Genomic DNA, 27,524 nt, shown 5'->3' on the forward strand with positions numbered 1-27,524 from the left:
TGTGAGCATCAGTCCCGGCGGAGGGAGTCATGCACTCCGTCCTGTGAGCATCAGTCCCGCAGAGGGAGCCTTGCACTCCGTCCTGTGAGCATCAGTCCCTGCAGAGGGAGTCTTGCACTCCGTCCTGTGAGCATCAGTCCCGCAGAGGGAGCCTTGCACTCCGTCCTGTGAGCACCAGTCCCTGCAGAGGGAGTCTTGCACTCCGTGCTGTGAGCATCAGTCCCGCAGAGGGAGTCTTGCACTCCGTCCTGTGAGCATCAGTCCCGGCGGAGGGAGTCTTGCACTCCGTCCTGTGAGCATCAGTCCCGGCAGAGGGAGCCTTGCACTCCGTCCTGTGAGCATCAGTCCCTGCAGAGGGAGTCTTGCACTCCGTGCTGTGAGCATCAGTCCCTGCAGAGGGAGCCTTGCACTCCGTCCTGTGAGCATCAGTCCCTGCAGAGGGAGCCTTGCACTCCGTCCTGTGAGCATCAGTCCCGGCGGAGGGAGTCATGCCCACGGGTTCTCTCAGTCACATCCTCAGAGGCCGAGCAGCGCGTTCTTGCTGCTGGTTGCAGTACTGAGCCCTGCTGGTCCCGCGGGGTCACGGGCCCTCTATGGAGCGGGCTCCCCCGAGCGTCCATTACCCACCGGCTGATAAACGGTGGATATCGGACTCTGCGACACTTTAACGGGTGGGAAGCTGTAAATGCCGTGTACGTGCACTGTGGGTCTATAAACCCAAAGAACCTTTCAGCTCCTGCTACAGAGAGAACCTGACTGAGCTCAGGCCCCAATCCATCAGAATATACCAAGAGGCGGCAGTGTCGGGGGGGCTGGGTCAGAGCACCCCAGCAGTGGCTGTAGTGTCCGCTTCGAGCTTTGGCCTCGGTATGTAGGGGGTCTTCGGGGTCGGGGACCGTGACAGCCTGATGTGCTTCTAGGCGGTGTGTGAGAGCGTCCGCCGCGTGTCACCACGAGGACACAGGACTGCAGGGACATGACGACCCTTAAGCCTGCATGCACCTTCCCCTGGCTTCGTTTCTAGTGGGAACGGAAAACCGGTGTCTACAACTCCCCGAGGGCTGCAGCTCTTATGCTGAAAGCCTCTCTTATTGTGAAACGTGAACCTCTTTCTTAATAAATATGAATTTGTAAACTCTTATTGGAGCCCTTCTCCCCATTGTCACGGTCCTGAAAATAAACTGCGGGGTAAGAAACCCAGCCTGTGTGACGCCCATACTCAGTTAGTAATTCCAAACCACTTTTTGTTCTTTACCTGGTTCGAGCACAGAGTGTTTTCGGCTGCTCCCGCACACTTCCCAAAGCGAGAACGAGTGCGGAGACACTGTGCACAGAAGAATACATCCGTCCTTCTCTGGAAGGCAGTCTTTGTACAAAAACCTATGGACATTCCTGTGTCTTCCCCCACAAGGGCCGAGCACTTCTTGGAGCTCAGAGGTGCTGGCGAGGAACAACCCCACGGTCGTGTTTAATGCCCTGGGTTACAGCATCTGCTAGGGTGAGCAGATCTGAGCAGCAAAAACCGGGGCAGTTCAGACATAAACGAAGGACTAAAGACTTTACTCTCCCTTTTTATACCTGGCTAGTCCCGTTTTTCGTTTTTTTTTTTTTTGCGTAGCTTTGTGAATGTGTGTATACACACACACACACACACGCACATACAAGACTACACATACAAAATTAGCTATGCTTGACCTCCCACCTTGCACACCCAACCCGCTCTTACCAACCTCTCTTTGCCGGGGGCACACAGGGGACTTTGTTACCTGACAGTAAGAGATAAAAGTACTTTATTTCATACTTTGTATGTGACTTTCACTTATGCTTCCCTAAGTGATCTGACCTTTGTCCCAAAAAACTGGACATTTATTTAAAAATAAGTGAAGCGTCGGGACACTAGGACAGTCCCCTCTGGTCAGCCTAGCATCTGCAGGACACACACAAGGCTGTGTGGTACAGCAGGACCAGCAGGCGGTTTACGGCAGGAAGAGCTCACCTGCTGGATAGCGCTGGGCTTTGGGAATATTGCACATATGCTTGAAATGGCCGGACAGCATCAACGGAAAGTGTGGCCCTCGCAGGTCTCCAACTATTATTATTCAAGCAAAATCTGTCTCTGAGCCACAAATACGTCGCGCGGACCCGGAAGGAAGCAGCCGCGGCAGAGTGTTTCATTGTGCCGGGAGCGCATCACACATGGCGGCTTCCTGGCTCCCTCCGCTCACGATACAAGAGAAGTAACCCTCTGGTGGCAATGAAACCTTCCAAAAATACCCCGGGAGCAAAGACTTGGACAACAGAAGTGATGATCCGCGTCAGACCGGCTGTTGTGTCCCTTGTGCTTTCACTCTCCAGCTCTCAGGTACAGAACATGTCAGTCTTTACTGAAACCACCTACGTACTGACAGCACTGACTGGCAATCGGTATATTACTTAGAGTACAACAACTGCCACTGTCACCCTTCCACGGTGAGCTGCTTGCTCCATCCTTGCTCCACAGTACTCCGCACTGTGGTCTCCTAGTGACGTCCAATCCCAAGCCCCGTGCTGCGGCCCCGGTGGTGGATCCATCCTTGCTCCACAGTACTCCGCACTGTGGTCTCCTAGTGACGTCCAATCCCAAGCCCCGTGCTGCGGCCCCGGTGGTGGATCCATCCTTGCTCCACAGTACTCCGCACTGTGGTCTCCTAGTGACGTCCAATCCCAAGCCCCGTGCTGCGGCCCCGGTGGTGGATCCATCCTTGCTCCACAGTACTCCGCACTGTGGTCTCCTAGTGACGTCCAATCCCAAGCCCCGTGCTGCGGCCCCGGTGGTGGATCCATCCTTGCTCCACAGTACTCAGCACTGTGGTCTCCTAGTGACGTCCAATCCCATGCCCCGTGCTGCGGCCCCGGTGGTGGATCCATCCTTGCTCCACAGTACTCAGCACTGTGGTCTCCTAGTGACGTCCAATCCCAAACCCCGTGCTGCGGCCCCGGTGTTGGATCCATCCTTGCTCCACAGTACTCAGCACTGTGGTCTCCTAGTGACGTCCAATCCCAAGCCCCGTGCTGCGGCCCCGGTGGTGGATCCATCCTTGGCTCACACATGAAAGGTCTTCTGTTCCCAGATTCTCCTTCACATGAGCTCTTCTTCAGGATGGCTTCCCGCCTCACCCCCTTCAGCACAGCCTCACTATCCTCCTCCCATGGTCGCTTAACCAACCTCTGCGCCCCTCTCAAAGAAGCCTCTCTGCATTTGAGGCTGCTTTTTGGTAATCCCAACCGCTTTCAGATAGAAGACACTATGGAATGCTCATTGCAATGCAAAGCTCAGGTAGAAAAGTCTGTACCTTCACAACACAACACTACCATTAATCCATCCAATGTCTCCCTCTCTTATAGATGGACATGCTGGGTGAGGTTGCTGCTCCCTGACTACGCGTCATCTCGAGTGCTCGAGACAATGTCAGAGTACAAAGAGATGAGAACGACACAAAGCTTTGTCTTGCTGCTGCTAGTGCGCTCGACTGTTCTGCACAAACCACTCTCCGCGCCACTGGTCTGTCACTTAAGGACCTACCTGGATTTGTGCAGACTTCGCATGGGCGTACGAGTAGTCCATCTCCTCTCCGACAATCCCACATATCCCAGATCCCATATAGTACATATCACACTGGCGTTCCTAAGCATAGCTCTGCTCCATTTTGCCGCTCAAGCACCTAGCCTGATCATTTCTCTACTTGCTGCCCCCATCACTCCTCTCCTCCATTATACAGCCCTCTCCTGCGGTACGTGATCTTCTTTACAGCTGTAAAATATAATCTTCCTAAAATGCACCTCTTTATGCCTCTAGTGCATTTTGAGCCCACATTGCAGCTGTTTCTATTAAACAAGTAATCTGTTCATGGGCCCGGCAGCTCTCATGTGCACTGCAAGAAAGCGTCTCTAATATCTGTTCCTGTAGCAGTCACTAGACAGGATTACAGGTGGGTTAAAGCTTAGCCTGTTTGCAAAGAAAGTTAATTTTAAAAGTGAGGGTCTCACCAGGGCCTGGGTGGTGGGGAAAGGTTGAAGGTCCTTCGGCTTTGGTAGCTTTGGAATCAGGTCCTCTGGATCTACATTCACCTGGAAGAGAACAGAGACACGGATGAATGACAGAGGCTAGCTTTACAGACATTAGTGAGACTGTGAACTCTAGTGATATCTTCTCCATGAACCTTTTCTCTCTTCACACTCACAGACCACCATCTGGAGACCTCCCAGATCAACCTGCTGGCGCCACCATGACCTGTGATCCTCTAAATCTGTTTATGACACTGGAGCTAAGACCTAAAATTCTTTACATTTCCAACCCTGTACAGCTCATACAGCTACACAGCTGTCTCATGATGATACAATGTCCCATGGCTCTCTAGGGTTGTTTAATAAGTATACCAGCTTTGGCAAAAATGCACCTCTACCAACCAGTAAAACCCAGAGACTTCCATATCTACCTAAAGATGCAAGCACCACCTAGCAGCTCCGAAATCATCCACCCCATCACAATGATGAAAGAATATCCTAGTCTACCTGATGCCACTCTGACTACGTTGACTTCTCCACATTTGTAATAAATCGTAAAGCCACAAGAAATTCCCCAAAATCTGGTTCTTTTAAATTACTGAAGACCAGAGTCCAGATGGCACACCCAACCCAAGAACTTCATATGCATGCTTCTTGATTAACAAACATGCTTCTACCAAAGAATAGAATAACATATCCTAGGAATCATTCTAGAAGAGGAGAATTAAGTTAACAGCTCTACAAACTAATACAACAATAGTTTTCAAATAAACACATTTCGTGGTGTTTTCCGGAGTACTCTAGATGGAGAATGACCAAAAGTATTCATTTTTAGGGAGGTGAATAGATTACGTATTTATTCCACATCCCAGAAATGCTATGCAGACCAGTGGCCCCAGTTCAAATAAGACAATACCTCAAATCGACAATTTACTTACCTTTGGTAACCTCTTATCTGGTAGCGACAGAATCTAGTTCCAAATTCCTTACCTCAGAATTTCCCCCAGGCATCAGTCTTGATTTGTAGATTTTTCCCGAGCAGTACCCGTGTGCAACGTTAGGTGGCATTGATTGGCTCCGCGTCCATCTTTGGAGTCGATCGCACCGGATATGACGTTGTGCGTACTATAAAGATCCCATTCAGGCGGGCTGATGTCAAATTCTTTAAGACTTTTCACGCCAGAAGTGCATATCCATGAAGAACACTGACCACTGGTGGGTTAAAACTAAGGCCCTGAAAGGGAAGACCTGTCCCTAGAAATCAGTTCGCAGATGAGGGAGTATGGGTGGGTCGGTAAGCAATCTGCAACTAGATATTGTCTCTACCAGATAAGGCGTTACAGAAGGTAAGTAACTTGGTAATCTGATAGAGACATCTAGTTGTAGATTCCTTACCTTAGAATAAATACCCAAGCAATACCATCCCCAGAGAAGGCTCTGCAAACCAAGATCATACTAGAATGTCCTGCAGGACCGAACAGATAAAGTACCCATCCCTACGGACCTGACTGTCCAGGCAGTAGTGCTTGGTAAACGTGTGCAGAGAAACCCATGTTGTCGCCTGACCAATATCAAAGACTGGAACTCTGCGTGCTAACACAGTGGTTGCAGCTTTAGCTCTGTTAACAATTAGAACGCGAAACCTCAGGGGGTCGCTTCTTGGCTAGTGCGTAGCAAATCTTTATGCAGAGGACAACCTATCTGGACATGGTTAGTTTCTGCACTGCCCGACCCTTCTTCACACCCACATATCTGACATAGTTGATCATCCACCTGGAACTCTTTTGTACGAACACGGTAGAACGTCAACGCTCATTCTGGGTCCACGCGATGGACTCTCTCCTCTTCCTTAGAAGGATGTAGGGATGCATAGAGAGTAGGCAAGGTGATAGATTGGCCTATATGAAAGGGGGTGACCACTTTTGGCAAAAAGGAAGCCCTAGCGTGAAAACAGATGAAAAAGTAGGTCGGCTTAGATGGCGATGCCTGCAGCACACTCACCCTGCGGTAAGAGGCCACAAGGAAGACTGTTTTCAAGGTGAGAAATCTGAGAGGGTAATTGTGTACATGCTCAAAAGGAGCACATATCAGGAAGGACAAAACCAAGTTCAAGTCCATTTGAGGCATAATGAATGGGGACGGAGAAAATATACGACTAAGGCCTGCCAAGGTTACATTGAAGACTTTGGGAAGAAGGTTTAAAGCGGTCAACTGTCGCCACTCAATCTCCACGAAAGAAGGCGGAGAGTTGACAGGTTCAGCTGGAGAACGCTCCCCTGCTGCTATGACAGAAGATCCTCCTGAAGGGGCAGTCTGAACAGAGGATCAATGGCCATGCTCAGTTGCTTGGGATACCAAACTCTACATGCCCAGATCGGAGCCACAAGGATGACTTGGGCCCAGTTGTTCTTGAGAACTCTGGGCAGAAGGGGTATGGCCGGAAAGGCGAACAAGAGGTGTGAGTTGTACGCGAGACAAAAGGCATTGCAGAGCAATTGCTGCCTTGGAAACTCCAATGCGCAACACTGCTGACATTGCGCATTCTCTGCGGAGGCGAACAGATCGAACCAAAGATCTCCCCACTGCTGAGAGCAGAAGGTTGCTCACCACCTTCGCATGGTACCTTCAATATGCATTGATTCATTAAGGCGTTGTAGCCAGGTGATAAGATTTCTGCATTGAAGGCCAAGGAGATGACACACAGGATGAGTACACAACCAAGCTTGGATTGTTATCTGGGTGCAAGCAGCTCGCTCCAACAACAAAGGCAGCATTAGAGTCACCATTAGATGAGAAGCCTGATGAGCTGCTAAAAGAGATCTGATGGAGACATCTAGTTGCAGATTCCTTACTTTAGAATTTCCCCCAGGCATCAGTCTGGATCCAGAGATTTTTCTTGAGCAGTACCCCTGCATGCCTGTTATGTAGTGTTGATCGGCTCCACATCCGTCGTCAGCGTCATTCTTGCCGGGTACATTGTTGCAAGACCCGGGCACGCTGATGTCAGTTCTTTTCTTTCTGCGCCAGCCAGCCAGCACTAATCCGAAGAGAGCTACCCCTCAATAAATTTTTGAGTGGCATGTTTTGAGTTTTTGTTTAAGGTTTTTCGAGTGGTTAACTCGGGATGTCATCAAGGAAGACCAGGTTTAAGCCCAGCAGGTCCTGTCATTGGATGATGTCCGTGATGGATCTGCAACTCGTGTGCCTTTGGCGCCTGGAGTGCGACAACGACCCAAAGTTGTTCTCCGTGTGTCGGGCCATGCTTCTGAATTCTTTGAGGGAGTGCCGCATGAAGCTGATCGTGGCCTGGCGCTCGACTCCACGTAAGTCATGGTGTCGGTCAAGAGGAAGATCTTGAAATAGGTTGCGAATTCCCCTTCAAAAGTCCTCAGGATGACTATGTAAGTCAAGGTATAAGAAGAAGTCATAGAAGATTAAATGTTCTTAGACTTTACTTTGTGCGTCGGCCGGCGAGGGAGAGGGAGTGTCGTTGTTCTAGAGCTCCCTCCGTGGGGTCTGCATTTGGGCAGACTGTGCCTCCCAGAGTTTCCAGTGCCAGAGAGACCCCTGACCAACTTAAGGAATTCTATGAGTCCATGCACCTCATTTTTGGGCAGTCCAACACTGCTCACGCGCCTTCAGGCCCAGTGGAGTCGGAAGGGGCCCCCTCGGTTTCCACACCAGAGGTTTCGGCCTTTGCTCCGAGGGGTAACCATGGATCCATGCTTGGATACAGGATGGCCTTGGTCGTACCACCTCAACTTTCCCAGATGATGGTCCTGACCCTGACACTCCCGGCGTCACCCGTGCCTCCGGGTGGACCGCCCCCATTCTCGTTGCCGACACCAAAATGGAGCCGAATGGGTATTGTGCGATGCAGACTTCAGCACCAATAAGAGCTGTGCCTCTTATGATGGATCCTGAGCTACTGAGGGTAGATTTCACAATCCTGCAGCTGGTTGCATCCACACTCAAGACCTTGGTGTAGAGCACAGATATCCAATGTAGATCTGGAAGAGACAGACCCATTCCAGGTTTTCAGGATAACCACTGATCATGGAAAAAGTTTCCATTTAGATTCATTTGGTCACATTCCATCTTCTAAACCCAGTACCTGGTCACAAGGCAACACTTCCTGGATGCCGGACGAAATCTGACAGACTCCCAGACGTCACTGCCCGACTCTGTGAAAGTCTCACTCCAGCACACTACCTTCTTCCCTGTAAATCACTACCTGTGCTCCTGCTCAGCTTCTCACATAAAGTGGTCAGTTGCTTTGTAGTTAGGGTTTTGCTATAGAAAGTACATGCATAGGTAGTGCTGCATGAAATGATGAGTTGTCCTTCTGTCCCCAGGTACATGCAGTGTTGAAGGTTCTAACCTCAACTATTAATGATCAGAGAAGAGCTCCCACTGCTATGTTACAATCACCTGGTGTAACTACTGAGATGCACAAAGAACAGGTGATGGACGGAATGCTGAACAATGTCAAACATTCACCTCCAGTCACAGATCAGGGCTTAAATCCATTGTGGGAAGGGTATGCCCAGATGCGGGTCCCAGGCTCCCTGCGCCACCGGATTCAAGCTAGCCTGGCTCATATGGGGTGATACCCCGAAACTGGTCACAGGATACTTGTTTCCGGTCCAGGGAGGATCTGGCCTGGCAATTCGCACTGGACTTTTCCCACAGGGAGCAGGGTCAAGACTGATTTGAATATGGTCCAATTATGTGATAGCATCCCACACGCCGCAGTCATTTCAGAGATTCATGTTACATCATTTAATCCAGTCCAAAGTTTTATGCACTTTGCACATGGCCCTCGAGGGTAGGGTCAGGGTCTGCCTTCAGAAATGATTCCTTTGTTATGTGCCCTCCAGATACCACAAAATCTAAACGCACTACACAAATGAGGCAGGACAACTCAAGAAGAAAACAAACATGGAAAAGAACATTCCACATTCTTTAATGATGTCTCTTGATCCAATCCCAGTGATCCTAAACAAGGAACAGTGAGTAGACAAGCACTGGCATAGCCAATAGGTCTCGCCTTTCGGACCTTTTAAGTATTGAGCCATGCACAAACCACTCCCAGCTGTAAAACAAAAGCTCCAGCTATGAGAGGGCTTAAAAAGACATTGAATGGTGGGAGCGGTTGTGCCGGGGAGAGACGCGCTGAGGGATTCCCTTGTGTTTTTTCCATTTAAAAGGCGCCAGGTGTATATTTTTCAACTGCTAAACTTGGTAAGAATTTAGGTATAGGGCTGCAAAATTAACTGGCGCTCACATAGAGCGCTCCAATCTTCTGGTCGAGTTTGTATTATATACATAAATAAACAAGCAGTTGCAATGCAATAGGTCTCGCATTTACTTGAGTTGGAGCTATTGGCATTATAAATGCATAACTAGACTGTTCTGCCGCATTAATTGGTCAACCCTGCTGCATGTTTTGGTCCTTTCTGCCACATAATTCCAGCCATCTTGATTAGAGGCCTACTGGAATATATTTTTAAACAAGGCCCTTAAAACACAAACTACTCCCAGGTGCAAAACATATTTACTTGGCAGTTGGTACAGGCGGCATTGCCCTCGGGCAATGAATAAATAATGCTACTCCAAGAATGCATCCTTACTGGATCACTGTCCCTTTACTGCAGTCTGGGTAGTCAAACAAATGGCCATGGTTTTTCACACACCACCTCACATGATATTAATGATCCTCAGTACTTTTGTCTAGTGAAAGCTTTGAGTCATCCTAAGGTAGCACAGAGGGTTAATGTGCCTGCTGCAAAAAAAAAACAACAACAGTGCATTTCATACAAAAATGTCAAAATAACTCGTGATTAATGTTCTTTTTGGAGACAGGACATACTTTTGTCTAGTGGAAGCTTGGAGTCATCATAAGGTAGCAAATTATGTTTCAAAGTAGTTTTTCTTCTGTTTTGAGTGGAAAATATAACTGAATTGGGGTTCCTCAAGTGTAGGATGGAAGACTCCTAATTTCAATAGGAGAATGGGGGGCCAGAGCAGGAGAGCCAAAAGTTGTGTGATTTGCTAAACCAGGCTTCTCCAACCAGAAGTTTGTTAGCTTCTGATAGCTATCCAGCTACCAGCAAAAAGCTCACCTCTGCAGTTCATGCAACTAAATTGGAAGAATTTGCTTGCTTGAGTTAATATATGTATACCAATATTTAAAAAATGTGGATTTGAGATGAGAATGTTTGTATTTTCAAAACGTATAGGATAGTGTTTGGAGAACAATGGTTGTATTTAGCAAATATATTTAAAGCTCATATATTTGAGTGTTAAATCATGTTGTGTCTGGAAGACGTATTTCTCATTATCACCTTTGGTGACAGGGGCATTGTAGCTATAGCTGTGATGTATTGTGGTACAGGCATCCGAAATCTCTGAACTTTTTTTTTTTAACATTACTGCTGGCAGCCCTGTCTGAGTTAATCACTACATACATTGGATGTCTACTAACGTGATATTGTCTGATATGGTCATGATTACAACGCTAATAAAATTAGTAGCTCACAATGCTTCTCATGAACATAGGATTGAAGACCTCTGTGCTAAACACTTCATCAGCACATTGAATCTCTGTAGCAATGCCAATGACTGCAGAAAAAGGCAATGCCGTTGCATGCATCAGGGCTGCCATAGGCCTCCAGGGGACCGACTCTTAAGGCCTTCACGCATTCGGATGGCCAGCCGTGCCCCCCCCAATAATACAAATGACCTGTTACCTTTTGTGTGCGCTCTCTTGCTCTTTTGTGCGGGTGATGGAGAGAAGCGGGGGGCGCCGTCAGTACAGCTTAGAGCAAACACTGGTTCCATGTGTCTTGTAGAAGAAATCTCACCTTAAGCAGCGTTTCCCAGTGCAGTCACACACAGGCAATGAAACGCAGGCTTGTACACATGGGTACCCTGACGAGTATTCAGTCACACACATAAGCACAAGCACACAGGTGGAGGTATGCTCAGAGGCACAGGCAGGCTTAGAGACCACTCACAGAGATATACAAACACGTATTCAAAGTCATACACTCGGGCACACACATGTACACCACCACGCAGGTACAGGTACGCATAAAGGTACATGTTAAAACACAACCATCCACACACTTCAGCACACATATGCACAGGAGCATTGATACACGTACAAGAGGAAAGCCACACAGCCAGCAACATTTTCAAATACATGCAGTCACACACTCATATGCACACAAGCATGCTCAAATACAGACAGACCTTTTCACAAGCCGATTATTCATTCACAAATGCATACAAACACAAATGTCTCATATGCACACACAAACTTGCTCGCAAACACATGCGGACAGACTCATTCACACGAAGTAGCGCGCAAACATACACATACCCACAGGCACATATTGTAACACGTATGCAGCCACACACTCAGGTAGTCACCCATGCATATACTTAAACACAATGGTACATACGCAGTCACAGAGACATGACTATGCATGCACTTGCGCACATGGAGACAACAAAATATTCAAACAATAAGTGCACACAGGGCGCACACAAGCTCGTACAGACACATTTAGTCACACAAAACATGGCATGATTGGACAATGCAGTAATGCTGGATTACTTAAGTAATGAACGTGAAAAGGTATTCCTTTGTCCCGCAGTTTCCAACATTTGTGTGAAAGAAGTCATCAAGTCAAGGGAACAAGGGAAAGAGATCCATGGAAAGTTCAGAAAGACGTTTCCATAAAATTAGGCATATTTAAGAAAGTGTTCCCGAGCGTCGCCTAGGAACGCTGGTTCACGAGCACTGAAAGCGGGGCAGGTTCCGTACTTCCGCGACCAACAATGGTTTTCATTTTCCTCCTCGAGAATAACAGCCAACTTTATTCATTGCTCATTCTTTCTGCCTTCATTCGGCTTTCACAGGTCGAGTGTCTGCAACACACACACTTAAAGTGTGCCCTGGTTTGAACGGAAGACAACGCTGCACTTGACTCACGCATTCTTTGAAACATTAGAGATTGCACAAACTGTAACAAAAGCCTACGTGCCTGGAATGAGTGAAGGGAAGACAAAAAGAGCTGCGGCACCCACCCCCGTCTCACCTCTAACTGCATAGTTTGTTCATAGGTCTGCGAACAGAGGCGCTTGACAGGGGAGGGGGCAGCTCAATAATGGCGAGTCCAGGACACAACTGAGCAGGATGGACTGGCCTAAAGAAATAAGAAAAGAGTGCGCCAAAAACGGCATAAGTGAACAAAAGAGTAGGTGCACATGTAACAGGGGCAGTGTCTATGGGAGGGAAGAGCACACCAAAGGGCGGGACAGATAGCACTGGTTCACCAATGAAAAGCAAGGAATTTAGAAGGCCACAGGAAGGAACAAATGAAAAGCGGTGGGCGTGGTAAAAGCCCACAGAGGAGAATACAGCATGTCAAGAGAGAGTGCATGCGCTGCCTAGGCTCGGCCTAAAAATAATCCCCCTCCAGCTTGCAGGCTTTGTCTGGTGCAGACATGCAAAGAAACAGCCAGATGCTGGAGGAAGAAACAACATACTGCCATGAGCGCAAAGTGGAGAGGCCAAAGTAAAAAGTAGTGCGCCACACTAAGGTATATGGCCGATCGTCCAATAATCCATGTAACAGGGTCAGTCTCCAAGGCGGTCACAAAACAGCCTCAACGCAGGACAAATCTAAAGCATTTACCTAACAAACCAAAGGAATTTTGAAAGGCCGGCCAAGGAATGAATGAAAGAGATGAGGGTGGTGAAAGCCCACAGAAATAGATTACAGCATCTCGAGAAATAGCACAAGCGTGCTCCCTAGGCTCAACCTAAAAAAAAAACACCTGTAAATCACCCTTCTCAAGGAAGCCTTGAAAAATGCCAAGACGGAACTTGACTAGTATCTGCTCAATATCCTCCAAAACTCAAACCTTGTTTCTTTATCAAAAATAAAATGTATTAACTGAACCCAGTGAGTGGGACCCTCCTGTGGTACCCACAGAATGAAGACAACATCTACCTAGCTGAAGCAACAGGCACATTTAGAGCACCAATGACTCGCGTCATGCTAACAACCACACACCACTTCGAAGTGAGGGCAATGTTACATATCAGACCATGAAAACCCTCTAAATAAATGAAGAAAAAAAACATACCCTCATCTTTCTCTGTCGGGGACACAGGTAGAGATCCAGACACCTCTCAAAGCGCTCATGGATGAAGCGTGGAAACGCTGGGACTGCACGCAGACATTTGTACGCCTGAGGCAGAAAGTTCAGTTTTCGCTCCTCTGGTTCCTGCTGCTCCCAGGCCATCCGCTGGAAGGGACAGATCATAAGGTGACAGGCAGAGAAGAGAGTTAACATTTTACAGGACTATGAGGAGCAAATAAGTTTTGCATTTTAGGGAGTCCGGGTGAAAGGAGGTACAGCATTAAAAAGTTTAAAGATCACAAGGACTTGTCGCTTGTATACCAATCAGCAGCATGGCTTCCAGTGCTGGCCTGCAGCCATTACCTCTTCCTCGCTGAGGAGATACTCTGGCGGAGGGTTGTAGGATTCCTCGTGCCCCGGAAGTTTCATCTTGGGTGCAGGCACGTGCATCTTGTGTCGCCCCAGGATCGCATTGGGGTCTTCCTTGGCCCACAAGTCGTAATACTTGGGAGTATCATCTTTCGGCTTGCGGGGTTTGATCCAGCCCATCTTAATGGCATGTACAAGCTTGGAAACCTGGAGGGAAGGATCAGAAAGCAGACAGCCTCCTGTAAGTGGAGATGTAAAAAACTCATGCTCTGGATTCCAGAGACCTACCCCCCTAAAAAAACACACCCTTCAAATGAACCTTTAGTTCCTGCACCTGGCCCACAAAGAACCAATCACCAGCCTTTCACAACCAACCTCCCTAAGCACGTCAGGATATTATGCCTGACGCACACACCCACCCACAAAGCCTTTTGCTCCCAAATTCACTACCCACATATTCTAAGCATGTTCTGCACAAGGGGTGAGAGTTGCCAGTCATGTTAAAGAAGGTGTCAGTTTCACCTAGGACATGTTCATGCCCTGAAAGGTCCCTGAAAGGGCTGTGCAGAATCTCCTAAAGCAACTATCTGGTGCAGTTTGAAGATGACAAATGAGTGCGAGGGCCCAGTCCTTCCCCATTAACTACAAGGAGACTATTTATTTGAAAACATCCACGGGTACTAACAAACATTTCGAAGCACTAGGCTCAGTAATAGCCGCGGCAGTGTTTAGAAACAGACAGGTGCATTTTCTTGGCCACACTGGAGAGGGGCAGGCTATGAACGCCGAGCAGAATCTCTCGTCCCACACCTAAACTACTTCCAGAAAATGACCATGTGGTTCTTACCTTCTCCTTTTCAATCAGGGACGGAATGAAGCTCCGCTTGTCAGCTGGGCGATTAGTGACCGGGTGAATCATGACCTCGTGAGTAAAGAAATCCACTGCAGGCTGTGGGGGAAAAAGCAGCTTTTAGTTCAGGGAGGGTTGGGTAACCAGCTCGATAGATCACTTAGTGCCACTGAAGCAAGCACCTTTATTGGTTCCTTGCACTTTGAAACAATTCACTCAACAGGCTCAATCAGAAAATCACAAGAGTCACACAAAACATCCATACAATTGAAATGATAGATAAATAAGATTTAAAAAAAATAAAATAAACACAAACATTTTAAACATTCCCCCACCTAAAAATCCAAACGTTTGCAATCAGACCCAGCTGATTTAAGAAAACGACCTAATCTACAACATACGTCAGCTCTGGGTAACTATAAGGAACGAAGGGCAACTCTAACTTGCTTAAAACTGTACGTCCTTAAAAGAGGGAATACAGTTGTGATCTAAACAATCTATAAAGTTTACAGAATGACGTAAAGTGCAAGAAGTGAGTTGCAATATCACAGATACATTTGTTTCCATATGGATCACCAAAATGTCCCAGTAGAAAACACAACAAATAACAGATCATGCCGGCTCTAAATCTCAACAACAGAGCTCTCTTCCAATTATCACATACATAACACGAATATGGCTCTAGACCGATGTTAGTTGTTGAGACCGAATCATTTCTAACTAAAGGCTTTCTTAGTTCCAAACTTTGCCTTGGTGCAGGTGGACATCGACTGTCTATAAAGTTTCACATCATTTTTTTAAATCATTTTTAAATGTAGATAGAGGTTTGCCAACTAAGGAGGTTTTCCAGATCGGCAATATTCTGCTTAACATATTCAAGCCAGGGAATGTTCAAGCCCTAGTCACATGGAATAAGTCATCAATAGTATTTTGGCTAAAAATGGCCAGAGGATTGTTCCACACTAAAAGCATTAACAAAAGGGGCCCCATCTTAATAAGAATCTCAAGATAAGGCAGGGCCAGTTCTTCATGGCAAATAGAGAGGGAAGCTGACTGAAGGAGAGAGAAGGCAACTGCAAAATCGATTGCAGTCTGCAAACCCCATTTCCCACTACTAAAGCTAGCAGTAGAGTCACATTGTTTGGTATCATGTCTAAAAGAGAAGAGGTCAGCTTGTCCCCCACAGCCTTATGAACATTAAAAAGGGGACACCCTGTTTCCGTAAACTTGGCGTTCCTGTACTTTATATTTTCTGCCCATGATCCATTAGAATGAAACACAAGTCCTAGATATGGAAATCTGGACACACTCTCTGAGCTATTCCAATGGACACAGAGTGCGCGTAACAAATAGTGCTTAGGGTCACATGCCGTGGTGAGGCATTTAGTAAAGTTTGTTGACAGGTCAAGATCAGACGAATTCTGAAAAAACTCCTACCAAGCAACGCAAGGCACTGGGAGTTTGGTCAAGAAACACAGAATCATCAGCATATAAAAGTACAGGTATAGGTAAGTAAATTGGTATAGGGGACATCTTAACTTAAAACGTTCAGACACTGAGTTTATTAATCCATAAAATAAGCAATAACAACATTGAGTTTATTAATCTATACAATAAACAATAAAGGGGCTAGCACGCACCCTTGTCCCGCACTACTGAACAGGCTCATTCTATTCCACTTCAAGTCATTCACTTCTACTTAACCTTTACCAGGAGCCCAATGATGGCTATTTTTGAAATGTACAGCCCAGGAGGTTTCTTACAAATCCACTTAACTGTGGCAGAAAATCTAAGTGCAATCACTTTACCCTTTCCATTGCCCAACCCCCTAACTCTTCATCCTGATGCAGGTCTAGATGAAGCACACTGTGCCGAAACATTATCTGAAGTCTCTGTATTAACAGACTATATCATTGGGAATTCAGCTTACCTCATAAGGGTTGTAGTTAACATCTCCAAACTGGCCTCTCTGAAGGCGATGAACTAGATCGACCTGTTCGTCTGTCAGTTTGATATCCGCACCAGTCATCTTGTCATGAACTGTCCGCCTGAATAGATGATGCACATTAATAGACAGGGTTTTAAGGTAAGTCATTGTAAATCAAAACAAAGTAAAGAAAAGAGGAATGGGGTGTCAGAAGGAAATGGGTAGATGGGAGGAAAATGGAGAAGGCAAAACGATATAGGTCTTAGAGGAGCACTGGAATAAAGGATGCAATTTGGGAGAAGGAACAAACAGTTAGTCGAGCCAGAGTGACAGAGATGAAGAGTGAGAGCTATAGGTGAGAAAGATGCCAAAAGAGACTGAAATGCAGAAAGATTTAGGTGAGACCTGAACATGGTAAAGAAAATACCCAGAGGTGGTAGAGAGAGATTAAAGACATAGGAGATACAGAGTGAGAAACCGGTAGCAAGCAGATAAGATGGAGAGAAATCAAGAATTAACTAGAAAACAGAGGACGGGGAGACATAAACATGAACTTTAAATGCCTTCTTGCTTTGACCCTAGTGTCAGGCTATGTATGACCCTATTACACCTTAAAAACAGCTTCTGTTTGAAACTAACAGGCCTAGTCACAAAGGTATATTGGGTTATGCAAAGTAGTACTCCTGTAGCATTGTTTTATATACTCTTAGATGCCTTTGTGAATTGGACTACAACATCTAAAATGGGAACATTCAAATTCAGTTAGCACAAATAGAAAGGCAGCATACCCTTTACACTTTTTCCCCATTAAGAAGTTCTAGGTTACAGGGCTGTAAAGGAATGCTACTGAAGTACTACTTCCTCTAGCCATAAATGCTTTTGTTAACTGGCCCATATTCTTCTTGTGGCGCGTGGGCAACAGGTGTTTAAATCCATAAAAGACCTTGTGGTATAGGTGTGTAAATACTACACTGCCGAACACTTCATGCGTAACAATGCATTCGGGTTGAATGCAGCGCACCACATCATGAACGCAGAAGTGGGAAGAAGGTGAAAGTAGACTGACTGGCTCTGCCGAAGAGGAATGGCCTACACCATTGGTAGAGGTTCCCTTGAAAGTTTGTTAACACACCTGGGAGGTCATATTTACATATACACATGCATATGTACCTAAACATACATGCATACACTTACATTCATAGAGATGCTGTTAAAAATTGGGTCTCTGCTTGGCAGTCAGTTTGCACTCTGTCCAAGCAGGCACCCTCACTCTAGTCAGGGTTTTGGAGAAACACACTTGGTTAACACCACTCACCCCCTTGGTAGCTTGGCACGAGCAGAAAGGCTTAGCCCCAGAAACAATGTGTAAAGTATTTGTACCAACACACACAGTAATACAGTGAAAACACTACAAAATGGACTCCACACCAGTTTAGAAATATAGGTAATATTTATCTAAATCAAACAAGACTAAAATGACACAAATCAAACATACACAAGTCAAGATATGAGTTTTCAAAAGAATAAGAATCTTAATCCATAGAAAACAATGAAAACGTTGTTGTTACACAAAGTACTTTGTTTGCATAAAAAAATAAAGCTGCACGGGTAAGGCTGCATCAGAAAGGTCAGCGATGTGTCAATTCCTTACTCGCAAGTGAGGCGGTGCGTTGTTTCTTGTCCGGTCCGGTCAGCAATGTGTTGTTTTTCGCCCTCGCAAGGGAACGATGCGTCGATATCTGGAAGGGCACCTCGGGTCTGGGCAGGCTTTGCGTTGATTTTTCACACCCAGTGATTTTGCGTTTGAAATCCAGTCGAACGGTGTCAGAAAACTGCACTGTGTGGGGTTTGCGTCATCAGCAATCGCAAGCAGGTTATGCGCGTCGTTTTTCCAGCCGCGATGCCTCAATCTTCCAGCTGCGATGCAGGTGAAGCATCTATTTCAGCCGCGAGGCCGGTGGGGCGTAGTTTCTCAGCTGCGTTGCAATGGTGCATCAAAAATTTCCTCGCACAGCGGTCTGTGTGTGGATTTCTGTCCTTTTCCACCAGCTTCACCTCTCAAGGGCCCAGGTACTGGATAGGGCACCACTTGGCAGGGCAGGAGTCTCACATAGGCCAGGTGTTGGCAGAGGCAGTCTTTGATGGCCCTGAGACTTCAACAACAGGGGGCAATCTCAACTCAAGCCCTTGGAGATTCTTCTCAAGCAGGAATGCACAACAAAGTCCAGTGTTTGTCTCCTTTCACAGGCAGAAGCAGCAACTGAAGGATAGCACAACAATGCACAGTCACAGGCAGGGGCAGTACTTCTCCTCAGCTCTTCTCCTTGGCAGAGGTTCCTCTCAAATCCTTGAAGAAATCTGATTTTCAGGGGTTTTGGGTCCAATACTTCTACCTTCTTCTGCCTTTGAAGTTGGCAAAAACGGCAGTTGTGCGGCCATGGCTATTTTCGCATAATTACAGATTTGCCACATAATCCATCACCAGATGTATAATTTGTAAATCTTAACAAAATTTTGCTTCTCTGTCAAACGGCTCAAAAGTTACAAAAAATGTGATGACGTGTTGCTGTGCAGTGGAAGGCCCTTTGCAAAGCTGGACTGATCACCTTTCTGTTGTTTATTGCTATAGCTGGGTGTTAACTGGTTCTAATGAGGTGCAACCAATTCCCAGTGTTACCAAGGCTACAAATGATGAAGTAATACTACTACAAAATGGGCAGCGTTGTGCTGAATAATTTGCCTTTCGTTGACACATAATTTACTCAACCGTACTGCATAATTTAGCCCTCTCCTACTGCATAATTCCAGTGGCCCTGCTTATAAAAGGGTTTTTAAACTGTGCTTAAGAGCAGTCTTTGCGTGATGTTAAAAAGAAGTTACTATAACCCAGCTCCTTGGCGTGCACTTTACTCCATTGTGCGGTGAGCCCAAGAAGAGTCCGCCAGGCGCCACCCCTGATGCTGCACATGAGGGATGTTATGAGGCAGCTTGATGGTGGAACATGAGAACTATATAGTTGATGGTGGCAGAAGACCAGTGCTTGAGAAAGTAAGGAAACTGCCAGATTTACAAGATAGTGACAGCAGCTCCAGCTCAAGTGTCTAGACGTTTGCACTGGTGTTCTTCAATGGACACTCTTAATGCGCTGGTAAGGACTGGTGTTGGAAGGTGGGTCATTAGTTGTGTGGCCTGCACAAGTAACGAGTCCGCACACGACCGCCACTGGGAACCAAACACCCCATTGTAGCGCTTGACTCTCATAGGGTAGCGTTGCAGAGCAGTCCAAGGCTTACTCAAGGGAGGTGGTGTGGGCTAGTAATCCCCATTCACAAGCACGCAAGCATGACTCTCAATAAATGAATGTCCAGTCTGTGCTTTTTCTTTTGATAAAGTAAAAGTACATTTATTATTCACACACACTACTCAATACTATGCAACAATCTACAAATATATACAAAGTGATAAAATCACTCTGGACCAACAGTAGGTAATTGTTCAGGTCTCCTTAAGGGAGAATATAATCCAACAACCCACATGGCAAAACAATCCCAGTGCCCCCCTTGCGACATTTGAACATTCTGACAGTATTCAACAGTACAGTGCAATGATGACACCTACATTTGTGAATAAATACTTTCATCCTGCCAAGATGTGACTGTCAGTATCATTATTCAAATTAGCATAATCAGGGAACATAAGAGACCAAATTCTAGCATTATAACCATTAGGATTACTTTTAGATTACTTTTGGATTACTCTTACTGAACCATAAAATAACAGTAGAATACATGGGGCCATACCAACTTACACCTATGGTAGGCACCCTTGCACAAACAGGAACAAAAGTTCACTGAAGCTTGTGCTTCAAACATCCCTCTAACCCTGGAGGGGTTATCTCTCAGGTGTCCCACCCTACCTAGGGTGAGGACACCAACAGATGTTGGGGGGAGGCTGCGCTGCTCCTGCAGCTCCCCCTGTCTCCCAGTTCTCCGTTGGTGGTGGCCCCCATCTCAATGGGACCACCACAGGTGTTTTAGGGGCTCAAAAAGCAGCCCCTGCCCCGCAAAGCATGCTGGGGCGGCTGCATAATTGATGAGCGGCTCTCCCGCTGAGAGGGGAGAGCCGTGATTCCGTTCTGCTTTTCCTTTTGGCCCTTTTCTTTTGATTTTGGGGGTGCCGGTCCCACCCGGCCACCCTCCACACCAAAACGAGGATCCCTCGTGGGTGGGCGGCTCAGGGAGCCCACCCCTGGCCGCCCCCGCCGGCTCCCCGCACGGCCAGCACCTCCGGGTGCTGCCGCGGGAGCCGACTTGGAGTCTGCCCGCTCCAGCGGGCAGACTCGGGATGCTGGCGGCTGCTCGGGGGAGTGCAGCGGCACTCCCCCTTCCTTCCGGCATCTTCGGGGCCCTGGGATGGGGTCCGGGGCCCCTCCTCCTCACGACGGGGAGCGCGACGGCGCTCCCCGGAGTCCTCCTCTTCTCGGGGCCCCGGGATGGGGTCCGGGGCCCCTCCTCTCCATAGGGGGGAGCGCGACGGCGCTCCCCCAGGCCCTCTTCTGCGCGGGGCCCCGGGATGGGTCTGGCCATATTCACGGGGAGCGCGACGGCGCTCCCCGACTTCCCTTCTGCTGGGGGGTGCGCGACGGCGCCCCCCCCCCTCCCCCCCCCCCATTCAGCTGTTCTTCACGGGGAGCGCGATGGCGCTCCCCGGCTTGTCTTCGCTGCCGGGGGCCCCGGGATGGGGTCCGGGGTCCCCTATCCACAGCAGCAGGGGGGTGCGCGACAGCGACCCCCCATCTTAAACCTCCAATGGACCAAGCTTCACGGGGCCCCGGGATGGGGTCCGGGGTCCCTTTCTCTTATGCGAGGGGGAGTGCGATGGCACCCCCCTTGCTCCTCTTTCTCCTGGGCAGCCCCCAGGCCCTGGCCCACCCTGGGGGCACAGTCTCAAGCAGCTGCGGAGCTCCACGCGCTTCGTAGCTGCTTTCACAAAGGTCGCCATTCTTTGTCCTGTGATATCTCGGGCCCCCAAGGGCCGATTTTCTTCATTCTTGTGTCGTTACGCTCCTGGTGACAAGCCCTTGCCACCAGGAGCACTCTCCTTAGGCCTCCTGGCCTGGAAGGGTCCCAGATCATCAGGGAGCCAGTTCCACTGACTCCTGCGCCAATCTTTCCTCTGGGTTCCCTCTTCCTTCTGGGCAGCGCGCTCTCCTTGCGCTAGCCCAGTCCTTCCCCCAACTAGTCCTCTGTCATTCGCCTCGCTGGCTTGGGATCCTTCAGGGGCAGAGTCCCTGCCCCAAGTGCAGTCAGGAGGTTCTTCCTTCCAGTTGTCCATGACGCAAGTCTGCAGTCCCAGTGTCCAGCAGTGAAGCACAGCCAAGAGAGAGAGCTCTCCCCTGTGCAGGACCTTTTAAGTGGGGGCGGAAATGTCCAGCAGGTCTGCACCTCTGGCCTATCCAGATGTGCCACATCACTTCCTTACTCCCATCCCCTCCTTCTTGCACAGTCTTCTGGGATAGCTCAAGATGGCATCCTCCAGGAGTTAGTTGCCACATGTGCTCTGAAAGTCTCAGCCCCTCCTACCTGACATTCCTCGCAGGGCTTCTCCAGCCTGCTCCTGGCACAGAATGACAGCTGGCTGATTGATGCTAGGCCCTGCTCCAGCAACTGGACATAGCAGTAATTGGCCCTAATCCTGAGCTGAGGCAGAGAAATATGACATCCCTGGATGACCCATAAGTTGTACAACTATGCTCCTGTAACCTACTGCATCATTTTTTTCTTACAGGTTACAGTGTACTTTGGTGTGACTCTGGTCTCGGTGGACCCCAGAGAACTGGAGTTGCACCCTAGGCCCTCCTTTCCCATTGACATTCAATGGAGTATCCCCCCCAATGCAAATATCTTAAGCACCCCGACATTGGCATTGAACTGGGTGTCCCTACAGTGAAAAGACAGTAAGCACACTGACTCTCCCTCACATGTATACACCCCTCTCATGAGACCTACTCCAGGTCACCACCCACTCTGCATAGTTCCTCCTGCACCAGGACTACCTAAGCGCAGTTCTAGGGCTGCGCACACTAGGAATCCTCCTCTCACAGCTCTCACATGGGTGCACATCCATGCGCACACATGATCACATGTAACCTGCCTGGGGCCTCCTGCCTTGCTGCGCCACAGCAGCCTTTCCTTAGCACGGCGACACCAGCGGTAAACATGTGCAGTCCATTTTACCCTGTGTTTACTGTGCGTGAGTCACCTCATAGGAGGCTCCCTCACAGTAAACGGTCAAAAACCAGGTGGTCAAAAATCGAAAAATCAGGGCAGTTCTGATGGTCAGAACCGTCCTCTAACAACTGGCAAATGGCTCTTTAGCCAAATCCGTCCTGAGAACTGCTGGCTGAAGAGTGGGGGCCATCACAGACCCACTGCCCATCAGGCACTGTGAAAGGCATCAGGAAGAAGGGGTGAGCAGAACAGTACATGGGGCGATGCTGACGAAGAATGTTAGTGGGACAAAAGCTGTACTGCCCACAGAGGGCAGATATCCACGTCGGAGCACCGCCATTCAAAGCGCTTGAAGCCCAGCGTCACCGATTCCAGGAGCTGAGGCTCAAGGGGGGGGGAAGGGGGCAGCAGAAAAGGCATCAGACATACAATGACTGAAGTGGGTGGCGGAGCCAAGGATCCAAAGATGCACTGAGGAGGGGAGAGTGAGTGTGGCAGTGAAAAGGAGGAACGAACAGTGCTAGAGAAGGAGGGACGGTGCTGTGAGGAGTCGAGATCAAGGACCACAAGAGGGCAAAGAGCTGCAAGTGAGGTCCAAAGAACAGCAGAGGAGATGTGAAGAGGAAAGAGCCTGGTACAGATGGGACAAGGGGGTGAAGGAGATAGAGTGATAGTAGAGAAGGGACAAAGAAGTTAAAGAGATGGCAGAAAAGAATAAAAAAGAAAGATGGAAGAAGCAACCATGGTGGGGACGGGATGATGAGGTGAAAACAGAAATGGGGAGATTAGAGGGATGGAGAAAGAAGAGTGACGTCAGAGATAGGGCACAGAGGTGATGGAGTAAGAGCAATGGTGGAAAAGAGACAACCAAGTAAATGCCACGGTAGGGAAGGGTCAAAGAAGAAGAAGCGACGGCAGAGAAGAGCTCAGAAAAGAAAAGTGATGCAAGCCAAGGGACCAACAAGATGAAGGAAACATAATAGAAGAAAAGGTCTGAGAAGCAGAAGGAAAGGTAAAGAAATAGGTGTCACGAAGGTGGAGAAGGAAGAGCAATAGTAGAACAGGAGAAGTGATGTAGAGCGATGGCAGAGAACAGAGGAAGAGTAAGAGTACAGAAGGAGTAAGGTTGTGATGAAGGATCATCAGCGAGAGAGGAAACAGTGACGAAGAAAGAAGGGTGAGGGTAAAGAGGGTGAAGTATTGCAACAGAGCCTGGAGGAAGCATGGTGAAACAGAGGCCTGAAAGACACAACCGAGAAAGGAAATGCAATAGCAGACGCCTGATGAACAGTTCCATTTTCTTGTCATGTCCGCCTGGTCATCTTCCCTTTTCTACAGGTCCACTCCTCCCTCACCCTAGCCTCATCACCCTGCACCATCCATGGACCTGCTCACCTCCAACTATCCTTCCCACTTCTTCACAATCCTGCTCCCCCGACCCGCGATCCTTCTCCAGTCCACCACCACCACTCATCACTCCGGCGATGTCCAGAAATTGAAAGGAGGGTTATGTACGAGATGGCGCCCCTCCCTTAGAGTGTGAGTGGTTGGCAATGCAATATGAGCGATTACCCCAGAACCAGGGAAGTGCAGAAGTGGCATTAGAGCCCAGTTGTGGAAGACACTGATTCGAGGTAGTGACTCATTGCCAGGGGGCGTACAAATGGAAGGCAGAGGTATCGAGAAGCTGTTCTCGGTGACCTGAAGTCTAGTAGCTAAGGGCAGAGAGACCTGCCAGGTGTTCCAGTCTAGAAGTGTAGGGCACAGGCATACAGGAGATGTTTTCGGGCAGGTGTTGCAACTCTATTTTAGTTAGTCGCTTGGGCACAGTGATAGCTTAGCTTAGGCTTGCAGCCTGTGCCCCTTTTATTCAGTGTTCATGCTCTGTATTCATGTTATCATTTCTTCTTTAGTGCCATTGTTTTTTATTCCATTATCAACTGCTATTCTGTGAAAGCTTCATTATCAGTGCTACAGATGACATACTTTGCATCATGTTGTTTCCTTACAATAACAGAATGCGTGGCACACAGAATAATATTTTGTATTGCCGGCCCCAAGAAAGCGTAAACAGACCAGTACTTGGGTACATACCCACGCCAGGCTTCTGTGCCTGAACGTAAACATGCCCCCTATAAAAACATCTTGTAGGACAAATGGTAAGAGGCTGGGTTCCAGCCAGAATTTCCATTCATGCAACATGCCGGTTTTCGGTAGACCTCAGCCTTTGTGTCTCCACAGATCCTGATCTAGGGACTGGCGGCCTGACCGTGTGCCAAGGTAACATGGGCGGGGTGTGCTACTTATGGACACTATACAGACAGATTAAGCTTACACCGCCATGCTCTCGCTTAGGGGGTAGAGATTAGGCTTTTAGGTAGGAATTGTATATTCATGTTATGACAATATGTTGGGTTTGTTCATATTTACAGCTATAATTCTCACAATCCTGATTTCGTTATTCCTCATTATCCTGATCACTGCACCTCATGCATTTTATCGTAGAATTGCAGTCTTTTCAATAAATGTATTGAAAATTGTCCTGCATCTCTTTTCCTGCCTATGTGTGTTTAAGACTTGTAAGTGGACAGAAAAGGGTAAGACTTGTTTCCGGAGTCCATGCAAGGCTGCCACAAATCTCCTTTACCGGTTGGGTTTTGGTGAGGTACTGCTAGTGAGTCGGGAGGGTTGGGCCACAAGCTGCTATCTCGTTCATTAGTGACTCAGTTGCCTACAACGCAGGTACTGCAGCCCCAAATCCAGCAGTCTCGCTACTTTGTGAGAGTCATCATGACATAGGCGCAGCAGAGTTGATGCTGGGAGGTCTCGTGCTGCCGAGTGTCAGCAGAGAAGCGTTCAACAGGTGAAGGTCTCAAGGGCCAGCGATTCTTACCAGTAGTCGGGGTTCTCCATCTTGTCCAAGAACTCGTCTAGCTCGTCCTTGTTGCGGATTGGTTTGTAGATCTTCCTCCCCTCTAGGTCATATCCAACATGGGGATAATCCTGGTACCATTCCATGGGGATGTTACCCACAGTATTGCGGACATCCTGAGTGCAAGAGAAAACACAGAGAACCAGGAGTTAGAGCCACGCAAAAAACATTTCTCAAAGACTTAAGCATTTTTACTTGCATTGATAACGTAAAACTCAGTGAAAATGTAAAAAAACAACACCCGTGAGGACCTGCAATGTTTTCTGACAATCACAGTGCACAGCTCCTGCCTTCCTAAAATGAGGACCTTGGAAGAGTAACAGAATGTAGGTCAAGGATAAGAAACACTGCACACATCAAAGCAGACAAACCTTTAGATCTAGGGAAGCAGGCCCTTCCCCTCTGGTTAAGAACGAATGTGTTTATATCCAAAACCTGACAAATGTCAGCCGGTATAATAGACAGGGGAAGCATAAAGCAGTATAACCATAAAACAAAGTAAAAGGGGAATCTGGCAGGATGGGAATGGTCACAACAGAAAGGGGAATAAGCATTGGAAAAAAACAAAAAAAAAAACTTTAAAAGTGAAACTGCTTCACAACCTACGTGTGTGGTTGGGTGAATGTTGGACATGGCTTTGCTGATGGAATTTTCTTGAAGCTTTTTTCGCGTGTGGGGGGAGGGAGAGAGAGAGAGAGCGAGCGAGGGGGGGAGGGAGAGAGAGCGAGGGGGGGAGGGAGCGAGAGCGAGAGCGAGAGAGAGCGAGAGAGACCGACCCAAGGACTCTGGGCACTTCCCCGCTGCCTGGCAGTGGTTAAGTGGGCATGCCATCCCACCTATAGTAGGAAGGGGCGAGAAGAGACATGGTTGAGGTGGTGTACCCAGGAGGGCCCTGTGAAACAGGTATAACGTATACCCGGGGAGGGTACGACCCGGGCTACTAGGGGAATGTGCCCTGGGTGTGTCACTCCCTAGAAGACCCCGTTAACCAGGTCCTAGGCCTACGGAAGAGGCCTGCAGAGGTGCATGTGTGCCTGCGCACAGGGTGGCAATCCCGATACGGAGGGCTACCTCTCAGCTGTCTTATGCCTTCCAGGGGGGCCCTGACGGTGGAGCAGTTGGCAGGCGGCGGGTAGGATGGATACACAAATTGGGTGTCCCCCCTATCTAAAGGGAGAGGGGAGGTGTTTCGGACAAGTCCATAAGGATGGGTTGATCCTCTACTAGTGGCCGTGGGGCATGGTCACTGTCCCCTTGTATGGGCAGAAGGGAAGTGCGTGGGGCATGTCCTCCCTTTGAAGGGAGGTAGAGCTAGCCAACGTGTGTGGATCCCGCCATGGCAGGGCCAAGAGAGTGTGCAGAAGTCATGGGGCCTTTAGAGGTACTAAGCCTGGCATACTAGGCCAGTGTGTGCACACTTAATAGTGGATTTCATGTATGTTGCACTTGGCACAGCTTGCCAATAAGGGCACCCTTGTCAACTGGTGCTGGATCATGTAGTGAGCCAGGCAGCCTCTCCATGCCCATGGGGGTTCATATATATGGGGAGCTTGGCATACCTGGTCTCAAGGTGCCTAGTTGCACCTGGGAGACATACACTTAAGGGAGACTGGGACAACCTGCCAGTGTGTGCATACTTGCACATGGGTGTTGCCATGTGTGAGTGGCGACTAGTAACACTCGCCTGTGCATGCAACTTGCATCTTTGTGGTTTTACCATAGGTACTGGAGTTGGCATCAACTGACAGGGTGTGCACATTTGCGCCAGGTGCAGGGAGGGAATGTACAGTTTTCCTAACATGTACATGCAGTAGTAGTGTTTAACACACTTGGGCCTCATAGTGGCTTCCATTGCAAATTGAGGCATAGGCCCATAGTTACAGTATAACCATACTGTGTCGACGAGGTGTGTGTTCAATACAATCTTGTTTATACATACGCTGTGTGTGAAGTCTCTTATGCTGCAGTGTGGTTGTGGCCAGGAAGTGCTGTCGGAGTCCTTGCCTCTGTGAT

General features: G+C 48.3%; 1 protein-coding gene across 1 annotated transcript in view; it reads right to left on the bottom strand.

The window, feature by feature from the left end:
• The window catches only part of BOP1 (BOP1 ribosomal biogenesis factor), a 319,190-nt gene that overhangs the window by 22,303 nt on the left and 269,363 nt on the right, over positions 1 to 27,524 (bottom strand). Inside the window, exons 4-9 of the mRNA XM_069221018.1 lie at positions 25,473 to 25,627; positions 16,353 to 16,470; positions 14,420 to 14,521; positions 13,567 to 13,779; positions 13,207 to 13,368; positions 4,027 to 4,107 (exon numbers count right to left, since the gene is read on the bottom strand). Of these exons, the coding sequence (XP_069077119.1) occupies positions 4,027 to 4,107; positions 13,207 to 13,368; positions 13,567 to 13,779; positions 14,420 to 14,521; positions 16,353 to 16,470; positions 25,473 to 25,627 (831 nt within the window). The remainder of the gene's footprint in view (positions 1 to 4,026; positions 4,108 to 13,206; positions 13,369 to 13,566; positions 13,780 to 14,419; positions 14,522 to 16,352; positions 16,471 to 25,472; positions 25,628 to 27,524) is intronic.

Source organism: Pleurodeles waltl, chromosome 2_2 (assembly GCF_031143425.1).
Source record: "Pleurodeles waltl isolate 20211129_DDA chromosome 2_2, aPleWal1.hap1.20221129, whole genome shotgun sequence".
NCBI classification, from domain to species: Eukaryota; Metazoa; Chordata; class Amphibia; order Caudata; family Salamandridae; genus Pleurodeles; species Pleurodeles waltl.